The 22,344-nt window shown below is 47.7% G+C and overlaps 1 protein-coding gene across 1 annotated transcript in view; it reads right to left on the bottom strand.

Moving 5' to 3' along the window:
* LOC137570773 (uncharacterized) overlaps positions 1-22,344 on the bottom strand; it is a 97,351-nt gene that overhangs the window by 38,073 nt on the left and 36,934 nt on the right. The window contains exons 4-6 of the mRNA XM_068279491.1: positions 22,196-22,315; positions 20,504-20,626; positions 11,995-12,077 (exon numbers count right to left, since the gene is read on the bottom strand). Coding sequence (XP_068135592.1) covers positions 11,995-12,077; positions 20,504-20,626; positions 22,196-22,315 — 326 coding nt within the window. The remainder of the gene's footprint in view (positions 1-11,994; positions 12,078-20,503; positions 20,627-22,195; positions 22,316-22,344) is intronic.

Genomic DNA, 22,344 nt, shown 5'->3' with positions numbered 1-22,344 from the left:
GACTGCGTCAATTAAAGCCACTGGACCAGAAGGGGCTCAGGGCTGGTTCAGTGGAGCTGCCTTTAATTAGATAGAGCGAGCGTAAGTTACCAGCGCATGCTAGCTGCACTACTGCAAGTGCTCATGCAAGCTCAGCCTGGGCAGGAGGAGGCTTTTGCTGAAGCATGCGAGATTTCAGAAGCAAGAGAGCGGAGAGGGAAGGAGAAAGGAGGTAAGAGGGTGGAGTTTTCACAGTCTGAGGGGTGGAGATGCAGAGCAGCTTGCCTGTATAATGATGACGAGCAGAATATGGCTGCTCTGATTTTATCACAGGAAGTAATAATTATATACTGTTGAAGCTGTTTGCAGCTAGATTTACTGTGTAAACCAGGGGTGCCCAATAGGTCGATCGCGATCTACCGGTAGATCGCGACCGCCTAATCAGTAGATCGCGGCCTCTTGGCCGTGTCCCATTGAATTTAGCAGCCAGCAGCGGTATATCGCAGTTTCTGCTGCTGGCCGCTGGAGGAGAGAGCCTGGCCAATCAGGGGAGGGGAGGAGAGAGCCTGGCCAATCAGGGGAGGGGAGGAGAGGCGCACAGCCAATCAGGGGAGGAGAGGCGCGCAGCCAATCAGGGGAGGAGAGGCGCGCAGCCAATCAGGAGAGGAGAGGCGCGCAGCCAATCGGGTGGGGAGGCGGAAAACGTCCGAGTTCCGACTCCACTCACGCTGCCCACCGGAGCCAGGCCTGAAGACCTGGACGCCACCGGCCCTATATCCAGGTAACCTATACTGAAGGGACCTATACCCGGCTAACCTATGCTGAAGGGACTTATACCCAACTAACCTATACTGAAGGGACCTGTACCCGGCTAACCTATACTGAAGGGACCTGTACCCGGCTAACCTATACTGAAGGGACCTATACCCTGCTAACCTATACTGAAGGGACCTATACCCTGCTAACCTATACTGAAGGGACCTATACCCTGCTAACCTATACTGAAGGGACCTATACCCTGCTAACCTATACTGAAGGGACCTATACCCTGCTAACCTATACTGAAGGGACCTATACCCGGCTAAACTATACTGAAGGGACCTATACCCAGCTAAACTATACTGAAGGGACCTATACCCGGCTAGCCTATACTGAAGGGACCTATACCTAACTACATTTCTGGGGGGGGGGGGGGGGGGGGGGGGGGAGGTGCATTTGAAACACCGGTAGATCTCCTGGCCTCGGCGAATTTTAAAGTAGCTCGCGAGCCGAAAAAGTGTGGGCACCCCTGGTGTAAACCATCTAAACTTTAGATAAGATATATAGACAAGTTACTTGCTATAGTTAGTTTTTTATTTCAGGTCCGCTTTAAGTCTCAGTTTATACTATATAAGGAGAGAGCGGAGGCAGTGCCCCTGCAGTCTAATGACAGCTGCTCAAAAGAACCAATTAGACACTTTTTGTCTGGGTAAACAAACACAGAGCAGTGGTTTCCTTTAGCGACATTGGGGTAGATTCATCAAAAGCCAGTTATACTGCGGTGCACACACAGCGCGCGGCAATATTACCTTCACATCCGCCTGCAAGTACCATGAGCTGCGTGATTAGCGTAACTCGCAATACTCGAGTAGCGTTGCTATTGCTACAGTAATGCGCACTACTAACTAGCTTTAATGTTAGTCAGATGCATTACTGTGGCAACGGTTGCTCTATCCAAGTACGGGATGTCAAGCTGATTGTGTAACTCGTGGTACTTGCAGGCGTAAGCGAAAGTAATTTTGCAGTGTGCTATGTGAATGTGTACATTGCAATATTACTGGCTTTTGATGCATCAAACCCCATATGTGTAATAAAGACTTGAGTGCTCTGCAAGAGTTCAGTACCGCTTGAAGCTGAGACTGTTTAATAAGCACTAGGGCTGTTCAAAGGGGTTAATGAAAAGTGACAGAGGGGGATATTGCCTGAATACAGTAAATGGAAAATGTGTATTACTAGTATGAGCCCACCTTGTCCACTGTCCTAATATGGATAATGGTAGGGTTACTTCTTTTCATATGCTTTTCTAATAAAATAATATGGTAATTCTATTGAAATGCATCCAATATGAGCTTGTGCCATTTCAACTATGAACTTGCTGTTACATCTTCCTTATTTTCCTGACCCTTTCCACTCTACAACATTTCCATTTTCTATGCTGCCATATGCAGACAACAGTAGCCCTTTAGGTTATTCATTCCAAAGCAAATCAGAACACCAATTGATTTAGTGACCTTTCCATCACTTCATTTAAAATCTTATTCTGAGGTCAGAGTGCTCTGGAATATACAGTATAATGGACAGATTGTTCGAAAATTCATAAAAGCACAACTGACATTCCATGGGACCTAAACAGCTTGTATGTTTCATTCAAACATGGAAAAGTGTTCCATAATGAAGCATATTCACATGCACATCTGTTGACTCTGCCATGTGAGACAGTGTGCTTTGTGTCACATGGAAACAGCCATCAGGTGCTGGGAAATTTTGGCACAGGGTGAAGCTAACAAACAGCTCACACGGCTGTGGCAAATTTCCCTGGGTTGTTAATTACTATTCCCCCTCCAAGGCATCACACAGTGGGGGTAAGATGCAATTCTGCTTCCAGCTATTGTTGGTGGTAGTTTATGGTTGGGGTGTTATGGAAAATTAGAGAATTAGGTACATACCAATGCATTCGATTCACGATCAATGTATTATTATGTATTTATATAGTGCAGACATATTACGCAGCGCTGTACAGAGTATATTGTCTTGTCACTAAATGTCCCTCAGAGGAGCTCACAATCTAGTCCAAACACATCGCATTGGAACACGTCTATTCATTTTTCTGTGCGGAAAATCACATTGCATTTTTCCTACCTCACAAACATAACTCTCCCCTCCTTTCTTCAACCCATTCAGGAAGTAGCAAATAGGCAGAAGTTATAACATTATAATTAGTAGGTGAACAGCTCTTACTAGGCAGAAATCACAAAATTCAAAAACGTGCATGTGAAAATTTGCACCCAAAAAAAAAAAAAAAAAAGAAAAAAAAATACAAAAAAAAAAAAATTGCATCCATTTTTGCAAATGCATTAGAAAATCCTGCGATTCCAGGCATACAGATTACAACGTATGTGTGGAAATACAGCCTTTAGAAGCAACAACAGATTAAGGAGAAAACTGAGGAACACCACAATAAATTTCCACATGGCCTAACACTTCCTTTATCAACCTAGGTAGATAATATCTAGGGTGGACCTCTCCTGTGAACTGTAGCACAATAGGCATCACCTTTATAGCCATTCTGATGCAATATGTTTTCAATCTCAGAACTAGTAAAACGGCTGCACTAACATTCCATGACTACAATAAAAAGGTAGCATTCTAGAAAGGGTTCTCAGATCTGCTTTGTTCTAGACACAGAAATGAAGGTGTGACTTCAGCAGCCATGGCCAACAACGATAATGTGAACACAACCCTTGTAAAGTTACATACACCCACAAACTCATAGTCATCCACATACATAGAATTTTCAGAGAATCAATACATTACTTTTCTCCAAGTTTAACTTGTATCTGTGATGTCTGTGTTCACACTTCAGACACAGGCCTCAGATATGAAAAGTGCCAAGTCTTCTGACCCAGACTTTCAATGCAGGTGGCAGATAAAGGCACATGGATCAGCTATCTAATGACACTTGTTACCTCAGAGGAAACAGACCACAAGCACAACAAGTCTAGGACCAAATTTCATTCTCGTGTCAGAATTGACATGGTACCTATTTCTGTAGCACTTTGAAGTCTAAAATGCAGGCTTATTAGAGAATTTTGAATGTCAGCTATTTCCTTGTCACTGGTCTCAGCAGCTCAGGAAACTAATAAGCGTACCTGTGTCAGATACAACAAATACCTGGTAAAATCCTTGCCCTATAACTGTACAAAAAGAAACGGCTTACTATCCCTTTTTTGTACACTTTTATTCACAGTATGGTGGCCTGCATGTTTTTATGCTCACAGGTTCTTGCCAGAACTTCGTGTAAGCAAATATGAAGTGTTATTGTATGAGCTGTAATGCTGGGAATACACAATGAGATTTTTTTTTCGATTTACTGTCCAATCTTATTTCCGACCGATTTCTAATTGATTTTCTTATCAATTTCCATTCACTTCTATAAGAAATCAATCAGAAAAACCATCAAAAATAAGATCGGACATGTCGGAAATTATCCATCGAACCATCTATCTGCTAAAAAAAAAAAAAAAAAAAAAAAAAAAAAAAAAAAAAAAACTTATGGTGTATTCCCAGCATAACAAAGAAATGTTTTTCTTTAACCCTTTCTGGACCAGCACCCTCTGCCCCCTTAAGGACCAGAGGGTGCTGGTCCAGCAAACCGCCGCTTCCCAACGAATCGCCGCAAGTTACCGTCGCTCCTGCCGGACACGCCGCTCTGTCCCCGCCGCAGGCTGCTCTCTCTGCCGTCACTATGACGGCAGAGCGCTGTGCGCTGGTCAGGAGCCGCTTTCATTGGGTCCTGACCCTGTCGCTCCATGTAAGCCAATGGGAACGGCTTACAGGAATGACAGGGCCAGGAGCCAATGAAAACGGCTCCTGCCCGGCTCACAGTGCTCTGCCGTCATAGAGGCGGCAGGGCATCACATTGCGGCGGGGGCAGAGCGGACCGAGCGACGGGGACGGGCGGGGGCGTGCGGTCAATGGGACGTAGAGCTTACGTCCGGTCAGGACCGCAGCGCCCCCTGCCCGCCGTAGATTTATACTCGCTCAGTCCGCAGGTAGTTAAAAAGGTTAGTATGTCATTGCTTATCTTTTAGAGCAGAAAGGAAGCTCTGAGTTCAGGTCCGCTTTAACATAAAATAACAGCTTTTGTTCCTACATGGCTGTTTAATTGCATGCTTGATAATAGCTTTATTTTGTTATACAAATAGCAGCTTGTGGCTCAAGTGCAAAGTTCTCATGTATAACAACCTGACTGAGTCAACACTTAAGTATTTACATATGAACAATACAGCAGGCAACAATATTGGCTTTTACAAAGATCTATCTATAACTACTATTTAGGAAGCTTTGCTGCAAATACGTGCTTAGCTTGGCGTCAAAAGACTTGGCAGACTGTGGTTGCTAATTACTGTCGCCTGTGTTGCTGTTTATTCCTTTTTTAGATTATCTACATTAAACAGACTTACATTAAACAGAATACAACAGTGTGTCTGCATATCACTGGCATGGAAACTGTACATAAACAATTCACCATTTGTTATCTTATATAATGTAAAAAAAAATAAAAAAGTTTTTTTGGGTGGCTTCCAGTGATAGGACTATGCTTCACAAATGCAAATGGCAGATGGAGACCCACAGATGCATGCTGGGAGATTTTTTTCACCAAAGGCTGTAGACAGCCCATTAATTCTTCTTTTGCAGTAGCTCCGAAACCAGAAAAGGTTGCTTCTTTGCATAGCTACCATTGTTCAATGCAATCGTGGGATCAACTGCGAACATATTTATCAAACCAGGGAGGAACAAACGTAATCACAGCTTTTTGCTAGATTCATTTCAGCAAATTATAACCTGTGTGCTCTGGTTAATCCTTACCAATAAATCGAAATATTTGGAACGGGTGATACTTTAAAGCAGTGTAAAGGCGTCTTGTGTCAAAACTTAGCGAACGCACATTTATGTGCATGGCTGATGATGGATGTAACAGAATTTTCAAACGTGAATATGAGCCATATGCTATGGTCAACTAACATCAACAACCCTGAGTTATACCAATCCTCACTGACAATAAGATCAAATGGCAGTCTGCCCCCAATTCCAAATTTCCCATGGCCAATATTATGAAAAAGGGACTCACCCCCACTTTCATTTAGGGGGAGGGGTATCTGGAGTCCCTAGGTGTCTACACACTCCCAGGTTAATGGGTGAAGGGCTTCCTATTTTAGCTATGCACACTGAATATATCAATATCATATACCAGCAGAATCCTGTCAGCTACAAATCTTTGCTTTAGATGCAGTCAGCTGTACCTAAAGGCCACCATACTTCATAGGTGTGGCCTTTGATAAAGTAAATAATGGAAGTCTGACCATCTACCTGGGTACTGCCATGCACCCTCTATATGCAGCATATCAATCTGACTGATGCCACCATTGGCCCTTGCTGCTGTACAAAATTATACAAATGATGATTAAACATTGCTCATATCTGTGTGCCCCATTCACCCGACCACATCAACCTTAGAAAAGAATGGCCTTTCTCAAACACGTTTTGATCAATAAAATAAAAAATGATAAACCATGCCTTACATTTTAGTAGATTTTTGTTAGATTCAACGTGTTCAAATCTAAAGACAAATCTATTAAAGAGAACCCGAGGTGGGTTTGAAGAATATTATCTGCATACAGAGGCTGGTTCTGCCTATACAGCCCAGCCTCTGTTGCTATCCCAAACCACCCTAAGGTCCCCCTGCACTCTGCAATCTCTCATAAATCACAGCCACGCTGCTGACAAACAGCTTGTCAGAGCTGGCTGTGTTTATCTCTATAGTGTCAGTCTGCTGCTCTCCCTGCCTCCTGCAGAACTCCAGTCCCCGCCTGCATCCCTTCCTTCCCTGCTGATTGGAGGGAGGGGACGGGGGCAGGGACTGGAGCTATGCAGGAGGCGGGGGAGCAGCTGAGACTGACACTACAGATGTAAACACAGCCTCACAGCACGGCTGTGATTTATGAGGGATTGCAGAATGCAGGGGACCTTAGTGGGGTTTGGGATAGCAACAGAGGCTGGGCTGTATAGGCAGATTCAGCCTCTGTATGCAGATAACATTCTTTAAACACACCTCGGGTTCTCTTTAAAAAAAGTGTCTACTACTGTATTGGTGGCTTAATTCAACAAATGCACTGGGCGCCTTTTTCCCCTGCCATAGAAGTGCCTGTCCATCCCTGCAGACCTTTTCTCCATTACCATCCTCTTTCCATGAACATGCTTGGCCTGCCCTCTACTTTCACTCTATTACTTGTCTACCCCTGCATTGGTGCAGAGGGCAGGGCAAAAGTATTTGCTGCAAGTTATGTCATCCCACACACTCAGTTCTACACACAAGTATGCAACAGGGCAGGAGAGCGCAAAGACTCCATCCATGGTTAGAGGTGAGGAAACAGCCAGAGAACAACAAGGGGCTTATCAACAGTCCAATTTTTACAAAATAATCTAAAATATGATTGATTTGTTAGGTTAGAATTCATTTCTACAAAGAAGTTGTATATGTCACATAAAGAACTGATCATACCTCATTATTTACGAAGGGCAAAAAAGAAAAAATCAGATCCAGGCAATTATAGACCTGTAAGCTTAACAACAGTTGTTTGCAAACAACAGTTGTTTGCAAACTACAGGGGTTGGACAAAATAATGGAAACGCCTTGAAAATCAAAATATAATCAAAATCAAAATATAAAATAATTTTAATATGGTGTAGTTCCACCTTTTGCGGCAATTACAGCCTCAATTCTCCGAGGCATTGATTCATACAAATTGTGAATTGTTTCCAAAATAAATTTTAGCCCATTCTTCAGTTAAAACACCCTCCAGTTCTTTTAGAGATGATGGCGGCGGAAATAGACTTCTTACTTGAATCTCTAAAAACGACTATAAATGCTCAATAAATGTTGAGGTCTGGGGATTGTGGTGGCCAGATGAGATGCTCAATTTGATTAGAATGTTCCTCATGCCATTCTTTAACAATTCTAGCTGTACGGATTGGGACATTATCATCTTGAAAGATGGCATTCCCCTCCGGAAACAGTTCTTGAACCATAGGATGAACTTGGTCGCCCAAAATTCCTAAATAGTCTCGGCTGTTAATTCTTCCATGAAGGGAAATCATTGGCCCGGACGATTTCCAAGAACTAGCACCTCAGATCATCACAGAACCCCCGCCATGTTTTATGGTTGGGAGAAGGCAGTCTGGATGAAATGCTTCTTTTGTCTGTCTCCAAACGTACACTTGTCCGGAGGTCGGAAATAAGTTAAACGATGATTTGTCAGAGAAAATCACATTTTTCCACTGCTCGAGAAACCAATTCTGGTGGTTTCTACACCACTCTAAACGCTTTGAAACATTTGTCTTTGAGAGCAGAGGTTTCCTAATTGCAGTTCTTCTGTGGAATCCAGATTTGTGCAGCTCCCAACAACCAGTTTTTGTGGGAACTGGGTTCTGTAGGTATTCATTCAGCTCTGCAGGGATTTTAGGAGCCGTGGTCTTGCAAGCTTTTCTAACAATTCGATTTAGAGTCCGACGGTCTCTCTCAGACAACTTCGACTTTCGGCCACAACTGTGCTTTGCTGAGGACCTTTTTCCTTCTCTTTCAAAGGCAGTCATTACTTTTGAGACAGTACCTCTTGAAATGCAAATCATTCGAGCAGTTTCGGTTACAGAAGCGCCTGCCATACGAGCACCAACAATTTGGCCTCTTTGAAAGTCTGAAAGATCTGCCATTTTTATAAATTATAACCAACTTTTGTTTAAATATCTGTAAAAATCAATTATTTTAATCATATCAAGTAAAAATTCTTAAAACAAAAATTAACATGTCAAGTTTTGATTATTTAAAACATGTTCAAAGATTATGATGCCAAAATGTTAGGAGTTTCCATTATTCTGTCCAACCCCTGTATTTGAGGGGTTACTAAGAGATACTATACAAGACTTCATACCGTAGTAGAAAATAATCTTATTTATCAGCATGGGTTTACTAAAGACAGGTTCTGTTTGACTAACATGCTCATCTTTTATGAGGTAATGAATGCTAATGCAGATATTGGGAATGCTGTAGATGTGATATACCGGTACTTCGCTATACTACAATATATTCAACACTGTTCCCCACAAGTCTAGTGCAAAAGTTGAGGATGCAAGGACTGGGGGAGAGTCTGTAAGCATGGATAGGGAACTGGCTAATGGACAGAAAACAAAGAGTTGTGGTGAATGGATCATATTCAAAATGGGTGACTGTTAGCAGTGGGGTCCCCACAGCAGGGGCAAACCCAGGATTTTCAAAGGGGGGATTCCTGAAAGGTCTCCCTCAGCCACGCAAAATACAGTATAATAATATGGTAGGACAGCATGCTGGGTACACATAATGCAATTTCCTGTCCGACCGACTTACAACGGGATCGATCAGGAGTACTTTGGATACAGATAATAATGAGGACAGCCGACATTGGTAATGAAGGAGAAAGTCAAGCATTCACACAGCAGGGCACAGGGCTGTGCTCATACCTGACTGTCACATTCCCCAGAGCTGCTGCATGCTCTGTACACATGCTGCTGTTACATCCAAAGTCAACTGTAGCAGTATAAGAAAGGGGGCGGTGCTGTGGGCTGCAGGATACCTGCAGATATTCTGGTGTCTCAACTTGTGCTTGTCCCCAGACACTGCACCGGCCCTGGTCTGAGGGGGGATTCTGGGCAGCTGAAATCCCCCCCTGCGTTTGCCTATGCACAGGGGTCATTACTGGGTCCAGTGCGCTTCAATGTATTTATAATGATCTAGTAGATGCAGTAGAAAGCAATGTTGCTATTTTTGCAGATACAAAATTGTGCAGAATCATCAACTCTCAGGAAGATAGTGACATATTGCAACAGGATCTGGATAGGATGGCTATATGGGCACATAAATGGCAGATGAAATTCAATGTTGAAAAATGTGAAGTCATGCATTTTGGTCATACCAAAGGTCTAGCACCATACAAAATAAACGGGATAAAGATGGGGACATCAAACTTGGAGAAGGACTTAGGAGTACTCATCGACAACAAGTTAAATCTTATTCAATGCCAAACCGCTGCAGCTAAAGCTAATAAAATTTTGGGATGCATTAAAAGGGAAATAATAACTTGAGATGCTAGCATAAGGCCCAGTTCATATTAGTGTTGTTCTACGGAAACCGGCCAGCTGGATCCGGTGAAAATGGTTCTTTTTACAGTGTGTTGTAAAACGTCAGTTTTCATTGGTTCCTATATGCTGCAAAACCTTCCGGTTCCGTTCCGCTGAGCGAAACGGTCCGAAAAATTGGGTCCTGCAGCATTTTTTTGTCCGTTCAGCGAAACGGACCACGGATCCGTGCGCCCGGTTCCGTTGGCAAACGCTAATGTGAACTGGGCCTAATATTGCACCTGTTTAACTTTCTAGTAAGGCCCCACATTACAAGAAAGCTATTGCAGTTTAACCTCCTGAGCGGTCTGGACGAGCTCAGCTCGTCCATCACCGCCGGAGGCTGCCGCTCAGGCCCTGCTGGGCCGATTTTTATCAAATAAAGTGCAGCACACGCAGCCGGCACTTTGCCAGCCGCGTGTGCTGCCTGATCGCCGCCGCTCTGCGGCGATTCGCCGCGAGCAGCGGCGAAAGAGGGCCCCCCTAGCCGCCTGAGCCCTGCGCAGCCGGAACAAAAAGTTCCGGCCAGCGCTAAGGGCTGGATCGGAGGCGGCTGACGTCAGGACGTCGGCTGACGTCGATGACGTCACTCCGCTCGTCGCTATGGCGACGATATAAGCAAAACAAGGAAGGCCGCTCATTGCGGCCTTCCTTGTTTATTCTGGGCGCCGGAGGCGATCGGAAGATCGCCTCCGGAGCGCCCTCTAGTGGGCTTTCATGCAGCCAACTTTCAGTTGGCTGCATGAAATAGTTTTTTTTTTATTTAAAAAAAACCCTCCCGCAGCCACCCTGGCGATTTAATCAGAACGCCAGGGTGGTTAAGAGCAGGTGCAGAGAATCACTAACCAAGAAAGGTTAGATGAATTGGGTTTATTTAGTCTTGAGAAAAGACGCCTTAGAGGGGATCTAATTAACATGTATAAATACATCAGAGGGCAATATAAAAGCTTGGCGGATGAGCTTTTTGTCCCTAGGCCTTCATAAAGGACTAGAGGACATGATCTGCGCATGGAGGAAACACGTTTTAGCAATTTATTTAGGAAAGGGCTCTTTACAGTGAGAGTGATTAAAATGTGGAATGCATTGCCACAGGAAGTAGTTATGGCAAATTCTATATTCTAAAAGGGGCTTAGATGCTTCCCTTGCATTGAAAGACATCCATGGCTATAATTACATGGCTATCATTACTAGGTAATTCCCAGTGGTGTTGATCCAGGGATTTTATCTGATTGCAATCTGGAGTCAGGAAGGATTTTTTCCCTTTTGGGGCTAGGTTTTTTTTTATCTTCCTCTGGATCAACAGGGATGTGTAAGGGAACAGGCTGGTGTTGTACTTTGTTTTCTGGTTGAACTCGATGGACGCATGTCTTTTTTCAACCCAAATAACTATTTAACTATGAACTGTTAATTAGAATCTATAAACAAGTATTTGTTAGAGCCAGGTTTAACATAAAATATATCTTGGTAATTTGTTATATATGAAAATGTTTCAAATACAATAAAAATAAATTTGAATTTGTTAAAAAAAAATAAAAAATTGTGTGAATCCTTTTTGACATGGAACACTGTGCTGTAAACTCCCTCGCGGGATGATTCTTTCCCGATTTTAGGATCTAAAAGCTGTACAATGTTTTTCATGTGCTTTTAAACCCTAAAAGCAGGAAAATAGATCTCACCCAAATGATCGCAAGCCTCAGAGGACCAAAAGAAGACGAGCAGCGAGCATCCAGAGGAGGCCAGTTATAACTGCCGCTGAGTACCACTCCTAGGCATCTATTTTCACTCTGAGCCTGGTTTGGCGACTGCCAAGCAGGCTAATGGAAAAGCCCAAACAGTGGCAGTTTTGAGTATGTTCATGAGCTATGTGCACCACTCTGGAATGCTAAAAATCCTTTTATTTTCAGACACAAATTAATCTATTCGTAGCCACAGTCATGGAGGAGGGTAATGCAAAACAAGGTGGTTTATAATAAAACACACAACTATTACAATGCTTAGTGTGAACACAGCCAACAAAGTAGACAACACAATGGCCAAGAGGTTTGGTACCTGTATTTCTGAATCAGCTGACTGCAGGAGCATAGTGAGAACTGGCAGAGCTCCTTCCCGACACAGGATACTTTTTATCCTCTCTGCAATTCAAAAGAGACTGAGTTTATAGACATTCTCAGAAAATTATCACACACTTTCTGTGCATGCATGCTTTCGGACAGGCACCCATCTCTAAGGGCAACGCTTCATACAGACACCCTTCTCTGAATGCAACGCTTCATACAGGCACCCATCTCTGAGGGCAACGCTTCATACAGGCACTCCTCTCTGAGGGCAACGCTTCATACAGGCACTCCTCTCTGAATGCAACGCTTCATACAGGCACTCCTCTCTGAATGCAACGCTTCATACAGGCACCCATCTCTGAGGGCATCGCTTCATACAGGCACCCATCTCTGAGGGCAACGCTTCATACAGGCACCCATCTCTGAGGGCAACACTTCATACAGGCACTCTCTGAGGGCAATGCTTCATACAGGCACCCATCTCTGAGGGCAACGCTTCATACAGGCACCCATCTCTGAGGGCAACACTTCATACAGGCACTCTCTGAGGGCATCGCTTCATACAGGCACCCATCTCTGAGGGGAATGCTTCATACAGGCACTCATCTCTGAGGGTAACGCTTCATAAAGGCACCCATCTCTGAGGGCAACGCTTCACACAGGCACCCATCTCTGAGGGCAATGCTTCACACATGTACTTCTCTCTGAGGGCAACACTTCATACAGGCACCCATCACTGAGGGGAAGGCTTCATACAGGCACTCATCTCTGAGGGCAACGCTTCACACAGGCACCCATCTCTGAGGGCAAAACTTCACACAGGCACTCCTCTCTGAGGGCAACGCTTCATACAGTCACCCATCTCTGAGGGCAACGCTTCATACAGGCACTCCTCTCTGAAGGCAACGCTTCACACAGGCACCCATCTCTGAGGGGAAGGCTTCACACAGGCACCCATCTCTGAGGGGAAGGCTTCACACAGGCACCCATCTCTGAGGGGAAGGCTTCATACAGGCACCCATCTCTGAGGGGAAGGCTTCATACAGGCACCCATCTCTGAGGGGAAGGCTTCATACAGGCACCCATCTCTGAGGGGAAGGCTTCATACAGGCACCCATCTCTGAGGGCATCGCTTTATACAGGCACACATCTGTGAGGGCAACGCTTCATACAGGCACCCATCTCTGAGGGCAACGCTTCATACAGGCACCCATCTCTGAGGGCAACGCTTCATACAGGCACCCATCTCTGAGGGCAACGCTTCATACAGGCACTCCTCTCTGAGGGCAACACTTCATACAGGCACTCCTCTCTGAGGGCATCACTTCACACAGGCACTCCTCTCTGAGGACAACGCTTCATACAGGCACCCATCTCTGAGGGCAACGCTTCATACAAGCACCCATCTCTGAGGGGAAGGCTTCACACATGTACTTCTCTCTGAGGGCATCGCTTCATATAGGCACCCATCTCTGAGTGGAAGGCTTCATACAGGCACCCATCTCTGAGGGGAAGGCTTCATACAGGCACCCATCTCTGACGGGAAGGCTTCACACATGTACTTCTCTCTGAGGGAAACTCTTCATACAGAAACCCATCTCTGAGGCCAACGCTTCATACAGGCACCTATAAGGGTAAAGCTTCATACAGGCACTCCTCTCTGAAGGCAACGCTTCACACAGGCACCCATCTCTGAGGGGAAGGCTTCACACAGGCACCCATCTCTGAGGGGAAGGCTTCATACAGGCACCCATCTCTGAGGGGAAGGCTTCATACAGGCACCAATCTCTGAAGGGGAAGGCTTCATACAGGCACCCATCTCTGACGGGAAGGCTTCACACATGTACTTCTCTCTGAGGGAAACTCTTCATACAGAAACCCATCTCTGAGGCCAACGCTTCATACAGGCACCTATAAGGGTAAAGCTTCATACAGGCACTCCTCTCTGAGGGGAAGGCTTCACACAGGCACCCATCTCTGAGGGGAAGGCTTCACACAGGCACCCATCTCTGAGGGGAAGGCTTCATACAGGCACCCATCTCTGAGGGGAAGGCTTCATACAGGCACCCATCTCTGAGGGGAAGGCTTCATACAGGCACCCATCTCTGACGGGAAGGCTTCACACATGTACTTCTCTCTGAGGGAAACTCTTCATACAGAAACCCATCTCTGAGGCCAACGCTTCATACAGGCACCTATAAGGGTAAAGCTTCATACAGGCACTCCTCTCTGAGGGGAAGGCTTCACACAGGCACCCATCTCTGAGGGGAAGGCTTCACACAGGCACCCATCTCTGAGGGGAAGGCTTCATACAGGCACCCATCTCTGAGGGGAAGGCTTCATACAGGCACCCATCTCTGAGGGGAAGGCTTCATACAGGCACCCATCTCTGACGGGAAGGCTTCACACATGTACTTCTCTCTGAGGGAAACTCTTCATACAGAAACCCATCTCTGAGGCCAACGCTTCATACAGGCACCTATAAGGGTAAAGCTTCATACAGGCACTCATCTCTGGGGGCAACGCTTCATACAAGCACTCCTCTCTGGGGGCAACGCTTCACACAGGCACCATTCTCTAAGGGCAACTCTTCATACGGGCACCCCTCTCTGAGGGCAACTCTTCATACGGGCACCCCTCTCTGAGGGCAACTCTTCATACGGGCACCCCTCTCTGAGGGCAACTCTTCATACGGGCACCCCTCTCTGAGGGCAACTCTTCATACGGGCACCCCTCTCTGAGGGCAACTCTTCATACGGGCACCCCTCTCTGAGGGCAACTCTTCATACGGGCACCCCTCTCTGAGGGCAACTCTTCATACGGGCACCCCTCTCTGAGGGCAACTCTTCATACGGGCACCCCTCTCTGAGGGCAACTCTTCATACGGGCACCCCTCTCTGAGGGCAACTCTTCATACGGGCACCCCTCTCTGAGGGCAACTCTTCATACGGGCACCCCTCTCTGAGGGCAACTCTTCATACGGGCACCCCTCTCTGAGGGCAACTCTTCATACGGGCACCCCTCTCTGAGGGCAACTCTTCATACGGGCACCCCTCTCTGAGGGCAACTCTTCATACGGGCACCCCTCTCTGAGGGCAACTCTTCATACGGGCACCCCTCTCTGAGGGCAACTCTTCATACAGGCACCCCTCTCTGAGGGCAACTCTTCATACAGGCACCCCTCTCTGAGGGCAACTCTTCATACAGGCACCCCTCTCTGAGGGCAACTCTTCATACAGGCACCCCTCTCTGAGGGCAACTCTTCATACAGGCACCCCTCTCTGAGGGCAACTCTTCATACAGGCACCCCTCTCTGAGGGCAACTCTTCATACAGGCACCCCTCTCTGAGGGCAACTCTTCATACAGGCACCCCTCTCTGAGGGCAACTCTTCATACAGGCACCCCTCTCTGAGGGCAACTCTTCATACAGGCACCCCTCTCTGAGGGCAACTCTTCATACAGGCACCCCTCTCTGAGGGCAACTCTTCATACAGGCACCCCTCTCTGAGGGCAACTCTTCATACAGGCACCCCTCTCTGAGGGCAACTCTTCATACAGGCACCCCTCTCTGAGGGCAACTCTTCATACAGGCACCCCTCTCTGAGGGCAACTCTTCATACAGGCACCCCTCTCTGAGGGCAACTCTTCATACAGGCACCCCTCTCTGAGGGCAACTCTTCATACAGGCACCCCTCTCTGAGGGCAACTCTTCATACAGGCACCCCTCTCTGAGGGCAACTCTTCATACAGGCACCCCTCTCTGAGGGCAACTCTTCATACAGGCACCCCTCTCTGAGGGCAACTCTTCATACAGGCACCCCTCTCTGAGGGCAACTCTTCATACAGGCACCCCTCTCTGAGGGCAACTCTTCATACAGGCACCCCTCTCTGAGGGCAACTCTTCATACAGGCACCCCTCTCTGAGGGCAACTCTTCATACAGGCACCCCTCTCTGAGGGCAACTCTTCATACAGGCACCCCTCTCTGAGGGCAACTCTTCATACAGGCACCCCTCTCTGAGGGCAACTCTTCATACAGGCACCCCTCTCTGAGGGCAACTCTTCATACAGGCACCCCTCTCTGAGGGCAACTCTTCATACAGGCACCCCTCTCTGAGGGCAACTCTTCATACAGGCACCCCTCTCTGAGGGCAACTCTTCATACAGGCACCCCTCTCTGAGGGCAACTCTTCATACAGGCACCCCTCTCTGAGGGCAACTCTTCATACAGGCACCCCTCTCTGAGGGCAACTCTTCATACAGGCACCCCTCTCTGAGGGCAACTCTTCATACAGGCACCCCTCTCTGAGGGCAACTCTTCATACAGGCACCCCTCTCTGAGGGCAACTCTTCATACAGGCACCCCTCTCTGAGGGCAACTCTTCATACAGGCACCCCTCTCTGAGGGCAACTCTTCATACAGGCACCCCTCTCTGAGGGCAACTCTTCATACAGGCACCCCTCTCTGAGGGCAACTCTTCATACAGGCACCCCTCTCTGAGGGCAACTCTTCATACAGGCACCCCTCTCTGAGGGCAACTCTTCATACAGGCACCCCTCTCTGAGGGCAACTCTTCATACAGGCACCCCTCTCTGAGGGCAACTCTTCATACAGGCACCCCTCTCTGAGGGCAACTCTTCATACAGGCACCCCTCTCTGAGGGCAACTCTTCATACAGGCACCCCTCTCTGAGGGCAACTCTTCATACAGGCACCCCTCTCTGAGGGCAACTCTTCATACAGGCACCCCTCTCTGAGGGCAACTCTTCATACAGGCACCCCTCTCTGAGGGCAACTCTTCATACAGGCACCCCTCTCTGAGGGCAACTCTTCATACAGGCACCCCTCTCTGAGGGCAACTCTTCATACAGGCACCCCTCTCTGAGGGCAACTCTTCATACAGGCACCCCTCTCTGAGGGCAACTCTTCATACAGGCACCCCTCTCTGAGGGCAACTCTTCATACAGGCACCCCTCTCTGAGGGCAACTCTTCATACAGGCACCCCTCTCTGAGGGCAACTCTTCATACAGGCACCCCTCTCTGAGGGCAACTCTTCATACAGGCACCCCTCTCTGAGGGCAACTCTTCATACAGGCACCCCTCTCTGAGGGCAACTCTTCATACAGGCACCCCTCTCTGAGGGCAACTCTTCATACAGGCACCCCTCTCTGAGGGCAACTCTTCATACAGGCACCCCTCTCTGAGGGCAACTCTTCATACAGGCACCCCTCTCTGAGGGCAACTCTTCATACAGGCACCCCTCTCTGAGGGCAACTCTTCATACAGGCACCCCTCTCTGAGGGCAACTCTTCATACAGGCACCCCTCTCTGAGGGCAACTCTTCATACAGGCACCCCTCTCTGAGGGCAACTCTTCATACAGGCACCCCTCTCTGAGGGCAACTCTTCATACAGGCACCCCTCTCTGAGGGCAACTCTTCATACAGGCACCCCTCTCTGAGGGCAACTCTTCATACAGGCACCCCTCTCTGAGGGCAACTCTTCATACAGGCACCCCTCTCTGAGGGCAACTCTTCATACAGGCACCCCTCTCTGAGGGCAACTCTTCATACAGGCACCCCTCTCTGAGGGCAACTCTTCATACGGGCACCCCTCTCTGAGGGCAACTCTTCATACGGGCACCCCTCTCTGAGGGCAACTCTTCATACGGGCACCCCTCTCTGAGGGCAACTCTTCATACGGGCACCCCTCTCTGAGGGCAACTCTTCATACGGGCACCCCTCTCTGAGGGCAACTCTTCATACGGGCACCCCTCTCTGAGGGCAACTCTTCATACGGGCACCCCTCTCTGAGGGCAACTCTTCATACGGGCACCCCTCTCTGAGGGCAACTCTTCATACGGGCACCCCTCTCTGAGGGCAACTCTTCATACGGGCACCCCTCTCTGAGGGCAACTCTTCATACGGGCACCCCTCTCTGAGGGCAACTCTTCATACGGGCACCCCTCTCTGAGGGCAACTCTTCATACGGGCACCCCTCTCTGAGGGCAACTCTTCATACGGGCACCCCTCTCTGAGGGCAACTCTTCATACGGGCACCCCTCTCTGAGGGCAACTCTTCATACGGGCACCCCTCTCTGAGGGCAACTCTTCATACGGGCACCCCTCTCTGAGGGCAACTCTTCATACGGGCACCCCTCTCTGAGGGCAACTCTTCATACGGGCACCCCTCTCTGAGGGCAACTCTTCATACGGGCACCCCTCTCTGAGGGCAACTCTTCATACAGGCACCCCTCTCTGAGGGCAACTCTTCATACAGGCACCCCTCTCTGAGGGCAACTCTTCATACAGGCACCCCTCTCTGAGGGCAACTCTTCATACAGGCACCCCTCTCTGAGGGCAACTCTTCATACAGGCACCCCTCTCTGAGGGCAACTCTTCATACAGGCACCCCTCTCTGAGGGCAACTCTTCATACAGGCACCCCTCTCTGAGGGCAACTCTTCATACAGGCACCCCTCTCTGAGGGCAACTCTTCATACAGGCACCCCTCTCTGAGGGCAACTCTTCATACAGGCACCCCTCTCTGAGGGCAACTCTTCATACAGGCACCCCTCTCTGAGGGCAACTCTTCATACAGGCACCCCTCTCTGAGGGCAACTCTTCATACAGGCACCCCTCTCTGAGGGCAACTCTTCATACAGGCACCCCTCTCTGAGGGCAACTCTTCATACAGGCACCCCTCTCTGAGGGCAACTCTTCATACAGGCACCCCTCTCTGAGGGCAACTCTTCATACAGGCACCCCTCTCTGAGGGCAACTCTTCATACAGGCACCCCTCTCTGAGGGCAACTCTTCATACAGGCACCCCTCTCTGAGGGCAACTCTTCATACAGGCACCCCTCTCTGAGGGCAACTCTTCATACAGGCACCCCTCTCTGAGGGCAACTCTCCATACAGGCACCCCTCTCTGAGGGCAACTCTCCATACAGGCACCCCTCTCTGAGGGCAACTCTCCATACAGGCACCCCTCTCTGAGGGCAACTCTCCATACAGGCACCCCTCTCTGAGGGCAACTCTCCATACGGGCACCCCTCTCTGAGGGCAACTCTTCATACGGGCACCCCTCTCTGAGGGCAACTCTTCATACGGGCACCCCTCTCTGAGGGCAACTCTTCATACGGGCACCCCTCTCTGAGGGCAACTCTCCATACGGGCACCCCTCTCTGAGGGCAACTCTTCATACGGGCACCCCTCTCTGAGGGCAACTCTTCATACGGGCACCCCTCTCTGAGGGCAACTCTTCAAACGGGCACCCCTCTCTGAGGGCAACTCTTCATACGGGCACCCCTCTCTGAGGGCAACTCTTCATACGGGCACCCCTCTCTGAGGGCAACTCTTCATACGGGCACCCCTCTCTGAGGGCAACTCTCCATACGGGCACCCCTCTCTGAGGGCAACTCTTCATACGGGCACCCCTCTCTGAGGGCAACTCTTCATACGGGCACCCCTCTCTGAGGGCAACTCTTCATACGGGCACCCCTCTCTGAGGGCAACTCTTCATACGGGCACCCCTCTCTGAGGGCAACTCTTCATACGGGCACCCCTCTCTGAGGGCAACTCTTCATACGGGCACCCCTCTCTGAGGGCAACTCTTCATACGGGCACCCCTCTCTGAGGGCAACGCTTCATACGGGCACCCCTCTCTGAGGGCAACGCTTCATACAGGCACCCCTCTCTGAGGGCAACGCTTCATACAGGCACCCCTCTCTGAGGGCAACGCTTCATACAGGCACCCCTCTCTGAGGGCAACGCTTCATACAGGCACCCCTCTCTGAGGGCAACTTCATACAGGCACCTATAAGGGAAAAGCTTCATGCAGGCACCCATCTCTGAGGGCAAAGCTTCATATAACAACCTACGAGGGCAAAGCTTCAGGACTCAGAAAATGATGGGAGATCATCCAGTGTGTCCTTTTTATCTGTCATACCCACCGCCTCACCCTTAAAGAACACCTGAAGTGAGAGGGAAGTGGTGACTGCCATATTTATTTCCTATTAAACAATTCCAGTTGCCTGGTATCCTGCTAATCTTTAATGCATCAGTGTGTCTTAAGGCCCGTACACACGCTAGATGGGCTGGAACGACGGTGGATCGTTCAGAAACAGCCTCATCAGTCTGCCTGAAGACTCTACACACGCCAGACTGTCGCTGGAACGCCCGCCCAGTGGGAGGATCTGACGGACCCGTCGTTCCAGCCTATCTAGCGTGTTTACGAGCCTTTAATCACCCACCTGAAACAAGCATGTGGCAAATCCAGTCAGACGTCAGTCAGAAACAAGCGCAAGTATTTGAGGCAAATCATAATCTTTTCCCGCAGGTGGAAAAATGCAGACACCATGCAAACGCTACTGTCCATAGGCAATCATTAAATGTGTTTTCGCATGCCATTACTTCTAGTGTGATAACTTCCTAACAGTATATGATGGTCTATAGGTGTACACTGATGCAGACACATATTAGGAAACCTTTGTGTAGTTACCTGATCGAGATAAATTCAGTATTGCACCAACAGCATTTTGTTGAACTCTGGGATCATAAGACTTTGCTAATGTCAGAAGAGGAAGGATACCTCCAGCATTACCAATGGCCTCCCGATTTGACTCTGCAAAAGAAGAAGCAAATAAAATAAAAATAAAAAAAAGGGGCATGTAAAAGTATACAGCAGTTAAACATTCACACACTTCATATTCTACGTGTTTATGGCTATCCTGAATATTTCAAGCCTCCTAAGCCCAAGTCCACCCCCACAAGTCTAGTGGAGCAGATCGCCATCAGCTACATGGAGACAAGGAATCTCTCAGTTAAGGCAAACCCGAGCTGTGAAAAAAAGAAAAAGTGGGATACTTGCCTAAGAAGAGGGAAACCTCTGCCGTGACCCTCTTTAGTTCACAGCTGTGTTCCCTTTTGTGAACAAGAGCGCAGCCGTACTGCGCCTGCATGACGAGCGGCTTCAGCTTACTGTGCAGCCATACTTGCACAGGTGTGGCCATACTTGCACAGGTGCAGTACAGCCGTATTCATACACAGCGGGAAGTGCGGCCATGAGAACACATTCAACAAGCTCTTGTCTGATATGTTCAGAGGTCTGTGTGCAGAAACAATGAGGTCAAGGAAGAGACGGGAAGACTCTGGAGTATCTTTCCTCTACCTAGGTAATTATTTAACATTTTTCCCACCCAAGTTCGGGCTCACTTTAAAGGACAACTGAGGCAATAAATATGGAGGCTGCCATATTTATTTCCTTTTTAAGCAATACTAGTTGCCTGGCTGTCCTGTTGATCCTCTGCCTCTATTTTAGCCATAGACCCTGAACAAGCATGCAGTATATCGGGCGTTTCTGACAGTATTGTTTCTGGTATTATCCAGACACTAGTGCGGCCAAATAAAGTACCAGGACTGCCAAACAACCGGTATTGCTTAAAAGGAAATAAATATGGCAGCCTCCTTATTTTTTTAGTTGTCCTTTAAGTGAGTGATGTATATATCTGCCACTGATTGATGAGAGACAAATGCTTAAAGTGTACCTGAGATGATTAAAATAAAAAAAAATGTATACATACCTGGGGCTTCCTCCAGCCCCTTCAAGCTTATCGGTCCCTCGCCCTCTTCCCAGACTGCCTGGATCCTCCGCTAGGTGGCCTGGCAAATAACCTCAGGTTTACTGTAAAGGGTTCCTGAACTGTCATGATGAGATAAACATAGGTGCGTTTAGTACTAGTTCCTGTGTTTCCTGCACAGCAAGTGTTATAAACTAGCGCTGTTAGCTATGCAACTGAGGAAAAGTCAAATTTAGCCCCAAGTCCTGAAAAGTATGGTAAATAAAAACATTATCTGGCTGACAAAACAAGGTGGATATGATTTTAGCGCTGAAAAATGTAAAGGCTCATTACGTTTGTTTGTTTGTTTTGTAGCGGATATAAGATTTTAGATAAAAATGCGGATCTTTAACTGAAAATAAAAATAGGAGACTGTGTTCTAATGTGCTATTTGCCATTAGTACTACACATACAATTGAATATCTTATAAGTTTATTTGCAGTTTTGGTTTGCTTTTTTTACCAGCATTTAGAAAGCCAGAAAATAACACATGCCCACTGATTTTTGAAGTAGATAGTAAAATCATAAATGCAGTTATGAAAACATTACAAATAAAAAAAGCCTCTATTGCTTACCCGAAATTGCCAAGGTCATGATACATGCGCAGGAGTTACACTGTACAGCAGCATCCCCAGACTCCAGCAGATCAAGTATTGGCTCAAGCAAACCCGCTTGCACTACAAGTTCTTTATTCACTGTAGAGAAATTAAAGTAACATATCAAC

The sequence above is a fragment of the Hyperolius riggenbachi genome, chromosome 4 (assembly GCF_040937935.1).
Source record: "Hyperolius riggenbachi isolate aHypRig1 chromosome 4, aHypRig1.pri, whole genome shotgun sequence".
Classification (NCBI taxonomy): Eukaryota; Metazoa; Chordata; class Amphibia; order Anura; family Hyperoliidae; genus Hyperolius; species Hyperolius riggenbachi.
The sequence above is the reverse complement of the archived record's forward strand: the minus strand, read 5'-3'. Positions and strand labels throughout refer to the sequence as shown.